Raw genomic sequence first — 12,820 nt, 5'->3', positions numbered from 1 at the left:
ATCGACTTATCGGTATCGATTTTTGTCGATGTTTTACTAACGGGTTAAATTGGGATATAACGGTTTTTTTAAGTTACTTATTCAAAGTTTTTCCCAGAATAAATATTGGGATTACATTTTTTTTAAAGATTTTTATGAATATTTTTCATCGACTCCCCCGCACGCAAATCTGAGCAGACCAACGATACCCCGACCACTCAGAGCCACAATCCGACGCAACCGTGAGTAATTCCTGAAGTGCGGACGCTGTTGCGTTTGGATTATCTCAAAAAAGCCAATGGATCATAAACTGAGCTCTGTCATAGTTTCTTATTCTTATTTTTGAAAATCTGACTATTTTCATTTATTAACATTTTATTGCTTTTGTAAGAGTAAAAACTTTGAGATTGTTGATATAAACTTTTTTGGAGGAAATTAATTATTGAATTGACTAAATACACTTTCTTAAATTGTCTCATTCGGCAATAGATGCCTGACCAGGCAGTAAATTAAAAATGTTGCTGAAGCGTGACGAATGAAATTACTTATTTTGTTAAAAGTATAATCACAACTTTTCAATGATCGTCACTTGAATGTGCAAAACTTGATAAATAAATCTGAAATAAAAATAATATAGTAAGACTCAAAGATGAGTTCAGTAAAAGCTAAAGTTAATTAATTAGAGTTTCCGTTAAATTATATGGGGTAGTATTACACCAGGGCTGCTATAGCTATGCGTTCCAGTATGACCGTTTGTTGTCACATTTGGTATTTCTGACCTGCCCACGAACGGTTTTCCAACGCCGACGCACGTGTTTTGAAAGCGATTTCAATTGTGCCAGCAATTCCCAACAAATTGCCCTCAGTGAAGCAACAAGCCGAGAGGTTGCATTTAAAAACACGTTTTTCCTATAAAATATTAAACCAAATAACCGAAGATGGTGAGTTAGCCCACAGCAATCCTTTAAAATAAGAAACTATAATCAGTTAACGTATTTTTGCAGACTGAGGAAGTGAATCCTAAGGCATTCCCGCTGGCCGATGCCCAGCTCACGGCCAAGATAATGAATCTGCTGCAGCAGGCGTTGAACTACAACCAGCTGAGGAAGGGAGCCAACGAGGCCACCAAGACCCTCAATCGTGGATTGGCCGACATCGTGGTGCTCGCCGGGGATACGGAGCCCATCGAGATCCTGCTGCACTTGCCGCTCCTCTGTGAGGACAAGAACGTGCCCTACGTCTTTGTGCGTTCCAAGCAGGCTCTCGGACGCGCCTGCGGCGTTTCCCGGCCAATTGTCGCCTGCTCGGTGACCACCAACGAGGGCAGCCAGCTCAAGTCGCAGATCACCTCCATCCAGCAGGAGATCGAGCGACTGCTAGTCTAGTTTTAGTTTAGACTTAAGTGAACATGCGTACAAAGTGGTAATTTCAATAAACATGTGTATTTTTTAATGCAAATCGGTTGTTTTTGATGGACCTTCCTTGCACTAGGGATGTCAAAAATATATCAAAATATCAATATATCGATATTTTTTGCAAAAAAAATATATTTATATCGTGATATTTATTTAGCCAAATATCACAATATCGATATTTTATTTTTCGATATTATTTGATATTTGCATATCTTTCTCTCATCTCATCTCTCATATCATCATCAAAAAATTAAGCGTGTTAAAATTTATTTCGGTAAAATTAATAAATCAGTCCACATTCACAGGCCTTTGAAGAAACACGCACATTTCACGCCGGGTAGGGCAAGGGACCTCGTGGAGTGGATTCATTTTTAGGTTAAGTTTGTGTAACACAAAAATCAAGACAAAGTATCTGGTCATATGCACTAGTCGTGGGACCAACCTTCATTTTCAACATTCGTTGAAATCAAAGCCAAAAAAAAAAAAAATAATAATAAAAACAAACTAAGTGCAAACTTTATTTGAAAACTATTAAAACAAGTGGGAATACATCAAAAATGTTATCCCACTTGAAAAACAAAAACTTTTTTGTGTGGAACTAATAAAATAAGGAATTTAATAAAACGAATTACAGGGGTGGTGGTATTTTCACAAATTAAATGTTGACTGTACTCATATTTTAACTTATAATATAAACTTTTGGAACCTATAGAAAGAGCACTTCAATTCCGTTAAAATGATTCAAAAATGTTCTTAACCCATTAAGACCCCTTTGAAAAGTGAGCAAATTTTGTGAAAGTCGAATTTTTAACTTTTTTCCTGGGGCTTAAAACAAAAAAGTGTTGATGCAAAGTTGTTCCCCAATCAAAATTAATAATAACTGCAAAAAAAAATTTCAAAATATTTTCCCTTGTATTTTTTATGGTTTTTTGAATGGAGACATCTCAGTAAAATTTTGTATGAAAAGGAAGAAAAAGCGGCTAAAATAGCTATTTTCAAAAAATCATAAAAAATACAAGGAAAAATATATTTTTATTTTATTTCTTTGCAGTTATTATTAGTTTTGATTGGGGAACAACTTAGCATCAAAACTTTTTTGTTTTGAGCCCCAGGAAAAAAGTTGAAAATTTGACTTTCAAAAAAATTGTCTAATTTGCTCACTTTTTAAAGGTTGCCTAATGGGTTAAGAAAATTTTTGTGTCATTTAAGGGGGGAGATACATATAGAATTGCAATTTTTTCATGTTTTTCGTGTTTTTTTAACTAATAAGGAATTGTGCTGGGATCTCGTAACTTGGCATGTTGATTACTCTGTTTTATTTTATAATTTTTACAATTTTTTTTTTTATCTTTTAAAATGGCGGCCAAGGGAATTTTTTGCCAGGCTATATTAAAAAAAAAGTAGGCCAGCTGCGGATCGTCCACAGGTCGCTGTGTAGATCCGATTCTTTTGAAACTAAGTTTATTTTGTTAAGAATTAATGTATAAACTGTCTGAACCTAACTTACATAGAATATCTCAAGTACTCTGGAATTGGCACCCTTTCAAAGTCAAAATCAATTTTTTGCATATTTATTTTGTTGTTTTTGCTTAAAAAAAAAATTTACACTTGCAAATGTCTACATTAAGTAGGTTCAGACAGTAGGCAATTTCATTACAAACATTTCTGTAAAAGCAGCATAATGATCGAACCATTATTTTTTAAGATACACGATCCGCAGCTGGCGAAAACGTGGTTTCGAGAAAAACGCATTTAAAGTAATGAAATATATCTACTGCAAAGGAAGATGGGTGCCGTCATCCTGGTATAAGTTCCAAAATAGTTCGAATTTCTTCCTGAAACTTTCATGACACATTCTTAAAGAGTTATACTATCAATTTAAATAATAAAAAAAAAATTAAATTTTTTTGTTTTCTATATGTATCTCCCCCCTTAACGGAATTGAAGTGTTCTTTCCATAGGTGCCAAAATGTTTATATTATAAGTTCAAAATATGAGTACAGTTAACATTCAAATTTGTGAAAATACTTTTGACTAGGGTTGTATTTGGTTAATACTTTTCTAGTGCTTTTACATTAATTTTAGGGCAAAAGTCTTTGTTGTTAGCTTATTTACGCGGCTAAAATTTTGAAATTCAACTGAAAAAAAATATCAAAAGTATCTGATATATCGATGTTTTTTGGCGATATATTATATATCATATTGATATTTTTCTTAAAGAAAATATATCAGCGATACGATATTTTTAAAATATTTGACATCCCTACCTTGCACATGGTTGGATTGGGGTGACCGTTTTCCGGCCACCGGATACTTTGCTTGAAAAATACCAAAAAATACTAAGCTAAATGGTCAGCTGGATAAGCCGACAGTGATGGCAGCTTCTCTAGAAAAAAGCTAGTTTGGTTTAATACATGCGGTTTTACGCAAATAAAATTAAATTAATAATATCTTCAAAATACTTTCAATGCTTAAAAAAATTAACAAGTTCTTTGTTTTTATTAATCGTTTGCTATTTCACAGGGGCCGTTTTCTCGTTCGCTTGGTACACTTAGGGCCGCTTTCTCGAGTCCCTGTCAAAGTCCCTGATAGCTATCTATTCGAAAAACTTAAATACCTTAAAACAATGATTTCCCAAACGATTTTAAGGTTTTAACCCTACTTCAAATTTAACAAACGGACGAGAAAACGGCCCTAACAGCTGGTACTAGGCTTTACTTGAAAATTTAAACACAATTGTTTAAGTAAGTGTAGAATTTGTAGAAACTAAAAGGATATAATAAACTTATGTTAAGGTAACAGATGTTCAAAATATATTAGATGATATTTAAATATGTTTTTTTATATGTATAAGAAATATTATCCTTTAATGTCAATTTTCACCACTATCATCAAACATAATATTTCAATTTTAAAACAGTTCATCTGCTAATAAAACTGAAATCTAGTGAGTTTCAACTATACGGCGAATAGCTAGCCGAAACTAGCTAGAAACCCGCTAGCCGCGCAGCACTGCTTGTCCCGCAGAGTGCCGTGTGAATGTCACTTGTCCGCCGATTCCACTGCCCACCACCATCACTGTAACCATCCTGCCGATCCGATCAGCCGTGTGATTTAAGCAACTGCGTGGACCCAATGACAACGATGCACCGCCGCCTTTGTGGAGCGAGGGAATCTCTGGAAACTGGCTGCAAGTGACAAGCGGCGAGCGGAATCAAAGCACTCGGGTTAGCCAACGAAACGAAAACCAAATCCTGACCAGCAACGCCAAGGGATGAAGCTGCTGGGCAAATATGTGGACAAGGGCATGCAGGGGTAAGTTCAGGATATTCGATATATTCTTTACCATTAACATATCATTCGAAATTCCCCTAGGAACGTCACCCTGATGCCCGAGGAGTCGGAGGACATGTGGCACGCCTTCAATTTGATAGCCGAGGGCGACAGCGTGCGCAGCACCACCATTCGCAAGGTGCAGAATGAGACGGCCACCGGCTCCTCCACGAGCAGTCGGGTGCGCACCACCCTAACCATCGCCGTGGAGAGCATAGATTTCGATACGCAGGCCTGTGTGCTTCGCCTAAAAGGGCGGAACATCGAGGAGAACCAGTACGTCAAGATGGGCGCCTATCACACGCTCGATCTGGAGCTCAATCGCAAGTTTGAGCTGCGCAAGCCCGAGTGGGACACCATCGCCCTGGAACGCATCGAAATGGCCTGCGATCCCACACAATCGGCGGATGTGGCCGCTGTCGTGATGCAGGAGGGACTGGCCCACGTCTGCCTGATCACCGCCAGCATGACGCTGGTGCGGAGCAAGATCGAGGTGTCGATACCGCGAAAGCGCAAGGGCAGCGTCCAGCAGCATGAGAAGGGACTGGCCAAGTTCTACGAGCAGGTGATGCAGAGCATCCTGCGGCACGTCAACTTCGATATCGTCAAGTGCGTGCTGATCGCCTCGCCGGGATTTGTGAGGGACCAGTTCTACGACTACATGTTCCAGCAGGCCGTCAAGATGGACTACAAGCTGCTGCTGGACAACAAGAGCAAGTTCATGCTGGTGCATGCCTCCTCGGGATTCAAGCACTCCTTGAAAGGTGAGCTTTTTATTCTTTTCCTTTCGAGTGATTTGATATTAACGCCTCAATTTAAATCCACAGAGGTTCTCCAGGATCCCGCCGTGCTGGCCAAGATGTCCGACACCAAGGCCGCTGGCGAGGTCAAGGCCCTGGAGCAGTTCTACATGATGCTGCAATGTGAGCCCGCCAAGGCCTTCTACGGCAAGAAGCACGTCCTCCAGGCCGCCGAGTCCCAGGCCATCGAAACGCTGCTCATCTCGGACAACCTCTTTAGGTGAGTTCCACTTGGCTGCGCCGAGATATTTATGTGCCAGCTGAGCACACATTATGCCCAATCAAGCGGAGAGATCAAGAGCACGATCGCAAGCGAAAGCAGGAACCTTCAACTTTGAAAAATTAACGCAGAGTGCGTTGACAATTGGTGTGCTTAAGTCGCCACATGGAACATATGTCACCAGTCTGCTTTGGGTGCCGGAAAGACTACAAGTATTGGGGCAATTAAGAAAATCTCAAAGGAAGCAATCAATTTCAATTTTTTACCGATTGCGACTTAATTGGTTTGATATTTTTGCGACAGTGGCTTTTAATTTATTGTCGATTGGTTAGAACTTGGCAGAAATTGCAGCTTTGAATCTTGAAATAGTACGAGTTTTTACTTAACAAAATTTAAATTTAAATTTAAAGAAATTTTTGGTCTTTGCTTCCAAATTTGAAAAACTTTTTCTTTATTAACCAAAATATTAGAGTTCTTAAAAAGTACACTTTATTGCGACTTAATTAGTTTGATATTTTTGCGACAGTGGCTTTTAATTTATTTTCGATTGGCTAGAACTTGGCAGCTATAAGGTTTAAATCTGGAAATAGTACGAGTTTTTACTTTGAAAAATTAATTATTTTAAAAACCCTTTGGTCCTTGGTTCCAAATTTGAAATACTTTTTGTTTATTGAACAAAATATTAGAGTTCTTAATAAGTACACTTTATTAAAATTTAATATTTTACCTCTTAGAAAAAATGTATTGTCTCAAGACGATATTATTGTTAACTTTTAACATTTTATCCATTCATTTTAAAGTCTAGACTCGCTAGATGTTCCTCCATTTCGCCATCCACTCCATAAACAACTTCAGACTTCCATCAGCATTAGATGATCGCAGATTCTTCCGCTGCGAATTCAGATCTACTTGGATCGCACGCGTTTAGCCATTTAAAGAAAGCACGTCCGAGCCTTAATTTGTTGGCCCCCTGACGACGTGCTCATGATCAAGGTTGCCCCAATGTCTCCCCACCATTTTTGGCTGCCAGCCTGTTCTATTCTGTTCTATTCTGTCGAATTCACTACTCTTCTCCGCGTTTTGTTTACAATTTAATGGGCCCGTTGAAATTCCATTTGAGAATATTTTCGTATGCTAACTGCGTGGCTGGCAATTAAATTGAAATTAAGTGTTATTGCTTTTTTCTTTACTTAACATTTAATGTACTTAATGTTCTAGGCAAAAGGTGTTTTATTTTAGCACATTTAATCAGTCCGCTTGGGTTGGCTCCCCCATAGGTATATATTCTCCACTCGTTCCAATCTCAAAAATTGTTCAGATCGCAGGTCGTCGCTATCGTTGTCGTCGTTGACTCGCCTTTATCTCGACATTTTTGATTGCTGCTGATAGTTTCGCCATTGTGCAAATAGAAACAAGATGGGGAAATGTTATAAAACGCTTTGTTTAAGTTTTCCACTTGATTTACCGCTTTCGCTGCTGTTCGTTCCACTGATTCTTTCGCTGTTTCTGCTGGCAAACGGGATCCTCTTCGAAATCTTCTCTGCTCCTCATCGTCAGCCGCTTGAAACAATCGTCCAGGGTTTCCCTCAGCGGCAGGAGGCGATGCGGTGAAGGCGGGGAACTTGGCATCTTTCTGTAGTCCAGCTTCTTGAGGGACTCGCACATGCTCGAATCCGGCCACTGGTGGATGGGATGGCCCAGTTCCGAGATGGTGTAGTCGGGCTGTCTCGTGAGCATCTCGGATTCGATTCAATTCGACGGTGTTAAGTGGCCGGCACTTAAATGGGAACTGGAGTGGAAAGAGATGTGCGTTAAGTACAGTCAAGTGGAGTTGAAATATGGGCAGATAATCCCACTACATTGTTTAAAGATTTTGTAAAAAATATAAAACATATTTTAACATTTTCAATCTAGTGTTAAATTAAAAACGAAAAAATGGTTCAAGGAAAAGACAAAATTCTCCCAGTACACTGCATTATTAACCATTCAAAATTAAAGTCACGTATTTATAAAGAAATCAAACTATCAAAATATGTGACTATACATTTAAGTCACATATTTTTATAATGAAATCATTTTAATAAAAATGTGTGACAATAATAAGCTGGAATTTTCGTCTCTACAACGAAAAGTTCTTATCAGCAAAAGATTATAAGAAATGTTTAGAACCTTTTTTATGAATGTTTAAGATAAGTTAAGATAACTTAAATTCACCAGAGGTTATTAAAACATTACCACAAATGTGTTTGTTTAGCTTTCTTCCTGTTTTTCCTATCAGCTCCTCAGACTTTGATTCGTCCCTCACCCATTTAATCCGTATCCGTTGATACTCATGGTCGATTTCCGAGCTCTAGATTTGCGTGCTCTGTTTTGGGTCTTTTTTTTATAGAGCTGTTTTCGCCAGACGAGTTTCGATTAGCAAATGACAAAGACTGAACTGAAACTCTGATGTAAATAAGCTGTGTACTACGTATATAGGAATGCTTTATAACCGAATGGAATTGAATCCCTCAGCGCTCAGTGAGCCATTTCTTGTGCTAATTATTAGAACCCGTTGTGGGCGAAAAAAGAGAGAAATAAGAAAAAAAACTCAGAATTTTAATTTATTTAATCGCTCCGTTTATGGATCACTTGGCGGGCAACTTTTGAAGCGGACACTCTCGCTTCCACACTGCCCCCACTTTGGATTCTCTGGGTTCTCGATGGATTCCACAGGCCATGTAACATGATCCACTTGGAGCTAACTTATCAAGTTCTTCTGCTGCTCGAATGCACTTGCATATAGATTTTGTTTCTTTCGCATATTATTCATGTGTCCAACCAGTTTTTCTAGTGCCTCTTTGTTTTTGCTTTGCAAGATGGCTTGTGCATCAAAAACGTGCCCCCTTTAAGTGGTTATTTTGTTGACTTTTTTTTGTCGCAGCTGGCCACGCTTGTAAATATTGTCTCGAAAGACAATTGTTTATATATTTTACATATATATTTGCGTATTGTGAAAGGGGACAACAAGAGAGGGAAAAGTTTAAGGTTGTTTCCATTGAGCAAGAAGTGAAAGGGCTTGTTGATAAACGATATTGATACCCTAAATGGAGGGAATGCCCAGTGAATCACTTATTGGATCTTTGCTTTAAGGGTTTACGTTTTGTTTGGTTTACTGATGGGGTAAGCAATGAGTTGGCTTGAAATTTTTAAAATGATCAAACCAATAAATGCTTTAAAATCAAGGCGTTGCCTTAAAGGTTGGTTTTAAATGATCTCACAAAGTGGGGAGTCAATGGAATTGAAACCTTGCTTAAGTGAATGCTTATATTTTTAAAGGTTTTATATATCCGATTGGGATTTTAGTCTTTTTCCATGTTTTGTAGGTTGAGTCAAGTTCAGTTGTTGTTGCCGCCCCTCCTCGCACATTTAATTACACATTTTTACGCGCGTTTACTGATATCTTGGGCCGCTTTCAGCCCCACTTTCCCCCGGCTATATATTTTCTTTCTCTTTTTTCTGGCTGACAATTCACGGCTGTGTTCGGCCTCGTGCACGCTAATTCCATTATAACAATTGATTTCATTGTGCAATCATTGTCACGCAGCGGCAGCAACAATTGCAGCTACACCAGCAACATGAGATACGGTCGAAATTGCAGGTACATCGGCAACATCATCAGCATCTACAACACAACAATGGCTCACAGTTCATCGCAGTTTGCGGTTAGCGGATGAGTAAAAAAAATGTATCTGAACACAGGTAGCAGATAAAATTGTATCTGCATAGCCTTTTGCTGAGTCAGCGGGAAAAAATTTAAACTGAACTGGAGGATTTCATCTTCATTAGGTTGTACTTTTTTTGTAGATAAAACCCACTCTTCAACTTTCACTCACGCACCTTTGTATCTTTTTATGCGTGTTTTTGAGCAATTTTCTTCTGCAGTTTTGCGGTTTTGATGGGGTTGCTTTTTTGTTTTCTTTTTTTTCTTTTAGCGGGGTCTTAGCACCAATTTTTCTTTTCGCGTGGCAATCTTCTCCGGTTCGTTTTGGTTGCCGTTCCTCGAATCGCTCGATGTTGCCCGCAAGAAAGCCGCTTTGCAACTAATTCTTCGCTGCGAAGACAGCAGCTCTCTTTCTCTTTCTCGACGCGGCTCTCTTGCTCTGCACGTGCTGTGGATCGTATTTCGAATACAATCCACATGGGGGTTTCTTTAGTATGATCGCTCTATAGGTCCCGAATCGCACTCTCTCTTCGCAAACAAAAAGCGGTTTGTTGTCGTCAATAAAAATGATAATTGAAATTACATTTTTCGTCTGGTTTTCATGTGGAATTTCTTTCGATTCTTATTCTTACTTTCTTACCTGCAAAAATGTTTGTCATTTCGCTGGGGTTTTTGAACTGCACCACGATTTTATATGGGGGTCGCACTTTCATTGCTTGACTAGTGAAGTGACTTCATGCTCTGTGCGAATCTGAAATGCAAATCGGTGCCTAAGTATAATGTGTGATGGCCCCTTTTGCTGGGGTGAGTGACGAGGTGAACCCACTATTTCCAGTTAAACTTGACACCTTATTCGAGGCGGTTTATGCCCATCACGTGCCATGATCCAGCACTCAGCTATGCGCCATTTATACGGGTTTGGGTTGTGGAATGCGAAAGTGCAATAGATACGAGCACTCACATCCGTATATGGGTGATAAATGGGCATATTAATTGATAGAATCGTTTCATATTTAATAACCCAAACATTTTCCACTGTTTTTTAGATGCCAAGACGTTAATCTTAGGAAGGAATATGTAAATCTGGTTGAATCAGTTCGGGATGCTGGAGGCGAAGTTAAGATCTTTTCCAGCATGCACATCTCAGGAGAACGTGAGTATAAAACACCAAATTAAAACTTGAATATCAAGTTGAATACAATATTAAAATATTAGATAAAAGGTTCCATTCCAGCGCTTTTCGAAAAATTAAATACAGCGGTCTACTGAGTCATTGTAAACTGATGAAAGAAATTTATTTAAACAATTAATTAGATAGATAGATGTTAGAGATCAGGCCACTTGCATCAGATGTTTAACAAAAATAGAAAAGATTGGAATCCATTGGATCACTTTATCAACCTTGTGTTGCTTGAAAAGAACCGGGGAACTTCTTCATCTCGCATATAGAAAAGAAACTCGCAGTGACTCATAGAGCGAGAAGCAACTTCCCTTCTAGACAAGAATAGATATCTTCTCCAGCAGCAGCATCTTTACATCACACTTGTTCCACCTTTGGCCATTTCTATGCTCAATTTGAATATTCATGTGCAGGCAGGCTGCCTTCCCCTGTCTAATGACCTCGTTAAAGATTCTATTTTTAAGTTCCCCGTTGCAATGCGCTCCTCTACCCATAAACAAATATTTTATATGTATATATGTGTATTTCTTGGAGGGGTCTCCCACATTACAAAGTCCACTGTGAGATGAGCAGAAAACATCATCATTGAATAGTTGCCAAGTAGTTTTCGCTGGCTCATTCGGAAGGAAACTTTCGATTTCATTTTCGTATGCAATTTAGAATTAATTAAAATGCATCTCACATATTCCAAATATCTGCTTAAATGCTTTAAATAGCCTTTTTGCAGGTGACTCACGAGATGCGATTCCCCCATCGAGTTTCTGTGTTCTGAGACCCGAGACTTGGCAAGATTTTCGTTTTCGACTCGAAAATGGGTCGCTGGGGGTTCCGAAATAGATCCCCCCATCCTTACTTTGTAGTTTTTTGCAATAAATCGAGTAATTTGCGTATTTTTTTTGTAGTACTTCCCTTTCTTATCTCTTTGCAAGCATTTAATGAGCCATTGTGGCCTGCGGAGCAGTTTAATCTGCTTTAAATTACATAAGTATATAAACAATGAAGTGACTTGGGTAAACAGAAACAAACTTCAGAGATAATGTGATACTTGAATATTTTACATTGTTTTTCCTTGATAAACAACCTGCATAATCCCGAGGTAATTGGGCAAACCCATGAAGTTGTAATGTTCACTCTGGCCGAGATAAATGTGAAGTTCACTCCATGAGTCATGGCCTAGAACAACCAGTGAGCCTTGGGATCGGACAGCAGGAACGCCCACAACTTGGGTAAAAAGTGAAAAAGTTGACAAGCTGCTGCAATTCATATAGTCAGAGTTCTCTTGCATCAAGTATTGATTGGCCTAAGTCTTTTAGTTTACTGGCTATTCTGGTTTTCAACATGCAGATAACAGAAATCAGCTTTGTTATTTCTACAATTATATTTATAATTATTATCTTTCTTTACAGAACTCGCTCAACTGACTGGAGTTGCGGCCCTCTTGCGTTTTCCGATGCCCGAACTGGAGGACAGTGATGATGATGATGACGAGGACGGAGCGGCGGGCGGAGGAGATAGCGATAGCGACTAGGATGATAATCTAGGATATAATCATGATGGAAGCTCGATGGAATCTTGGCATTTGTTAACGGAAATAACTGACTTAGGGGAACTCAACTAGCGATCGATATACAAGTAGACTAATAGGAACCACGACAGACTTGGACGTCAGGGCATATACAATATACATAGTGCTAATTCGATACGATATACACACACAAATAACTATTTAAGTTTTCCCCGTGGCTGGGCCTAGAAATTCGTAGTCAGAATCCCAGCATTTTCTGGACTGAAAAAAGCCACTCTAAACAATATTGTTCTATACTTTGTGTTCAACGAAATGGCCACAATATTGATAGGTTTTATTGATTTATACCCTAAACGAAATTGAGTTGCTGTTGACAGCAGTTATTTTATGCAAATTGTATGCCTTCTTCTCTTAAATTCATTGTTCATTAATTTGTAAAATTTTGGATTGAGTTTACAAATATATACAGCCGAAATATATTCAATATTTATACAAATGATTTTATGCATCCTCAGTAGAAAAGGAATTGTAATTATCATTTTATGCTGTAAACATAACGTTTTGTTGAACTTTACTGGTTGATACAAAAATGTAATTATTTCCAATGCTGTAAAATATAGAATCCTTCCGAACAAATTGTAAAATAAACCATTTCAAGAAGTAAC

General features: G+C 38.5%; 3 protein-coding genes across 7 annotated transcripts; 2 read left to right on the top strand and 1 right to left on the bottom strand.

The window, feature by feature from the left end:
- The first annotated feature begins 766 nt into the window (after positions 1-766).
- hoip (NHP2-like protein 1 hoip) lies at positions 767-1,437 on the top strand. Its single transcript, XM_070216610.1, has 2 exons — positions 767-920; positions 984-1,437. Exons 1-2 carry the CDS (start codon positions 918-920, stop codon positions 1,362-1,364), a joined length of 384 nt encoding a protein of 127 aa, XP_070072711.1. The 5' UTR covers positions 767-917; the 3' UTR covers positions 1,365-1,437.
- Positions 1,438-4,366: 2,929 nt separating this feature from the next.
- Positions 4,367-12,819, top strand: pelo (protein pelota). Its single transcript, XM_017158210.3, has 5 exons — positions 4,367-4,709; positions 4,770-5,491; positions 5,555-5,747; positions 10,497-10,603; positions 12,037-12,819. Exons 1-5 carry the CDS (start codon positions 4,669-4,671, stop codon positions 12,156-12,158), a joined length of 1,185 nt encoding a protein of 394 aa, XP_017013699.1. The 5' UTR covers positions 4,367-4,668; the 3' UTR covers positions 12,159-12,819.
- On the bottom strand, positions 6,547-9,816 carry LOC108068562 (uncharacterized). Of its 5 annotated transcripts, XR_006412464.2 has the most exons (4): positions 9,627-9,816; positions 7,213-7,536; positions 6,954-7,129; positions 6,547-6,893 (listed from the first exon to the last, which is right to left on the bottom strand). XR_006412464.2 is itself a non-coding variant. In XM_017158211.3 (3 exons), the coding sequence occupies exons 2-3, from the start codon at positions 7,482-7,484 to the stop codon at positions 7,051-7,053; spliced, it is 351 nt and encodes a 116-aa protein (XP_017013700.2). In that variant the 5' UTR covers positions 7,485-7,536; positions 9,627-9,816; the 3' UTR covers positions 6,912-7,050. The 5 variants fall into 5 exon arrangements, 4 of the variants coding, with proteins under 4 accessions (XP_017013700.2, XP_017013703.2, XP_070067690.1 ...); XM_017158211.3 differs by lacking the exon at positions 6,547-6,893 and having other exon boundaries at positions 6,912-7,129; XM_017158214.3 differs by lacking the exon at positions 6,547-6,893 and having other exon boundaries at positions 6,912-7,126.
- Position 12,820: the final 1 nt, after the last annotated feature.

The sequence above is a fragment of the Drosophila takahashii genome, chromosome 2L, assembly GCF_030179915.1.
Source record: "Drosophila takahashii strain IR98-3 E-12201 chromosome 2L, DtakHiC1v2, whole genome shotgun sequence".
Taxonomy (NCBI): Eukaryota; Metazoa; Arthropoda; class Insecta; order Diptera; family Drosophilidae; genus Drosophila; species Drosophila takahashii.
This window is presented reverse-complemented; position numbering and strand designations above follow the sequence as displayed.

Excerpts from the sequence above, each read along its gene's own strand:
- pelo (XM_017158210.3), top strand. The coding sequence starts at position 4,669 with ATGAAGCTGCTGGGCAAATATGTGGACAAGGGCATGCAGGG. Across the intron at positions 4,710-4,769 it reads GTGGACAAGGGCATGCAGGG|GAACGTCACCCTGATGCCCG; the intron begins GTAAGTTCAGGA and ends AAATTCCCCTAG. Across the intron at positions 10,604-12,036 it reads CATGCACATCTCAGGAGAAC|AACTCGCTCAACTGACTGGA; the intron begins GTGAGTATAAAA and ends CTTTCTTTACAG.
- LOC108068562 (XM_017158211.3), bottom strand. The coding sequence starts at position 7,484 with ATGCTCACGAGACAGCCCGACTACACCATCTCGGAACTGGGCCATCCC. Across the intron at positions 7,130-7,212 it reads AACGAACAGCAGCGAAAGCG|CAGCAATCAAAAATGTCGAG; the intron begins GTAAATCAAGTG and ends CGAAACTATCAG.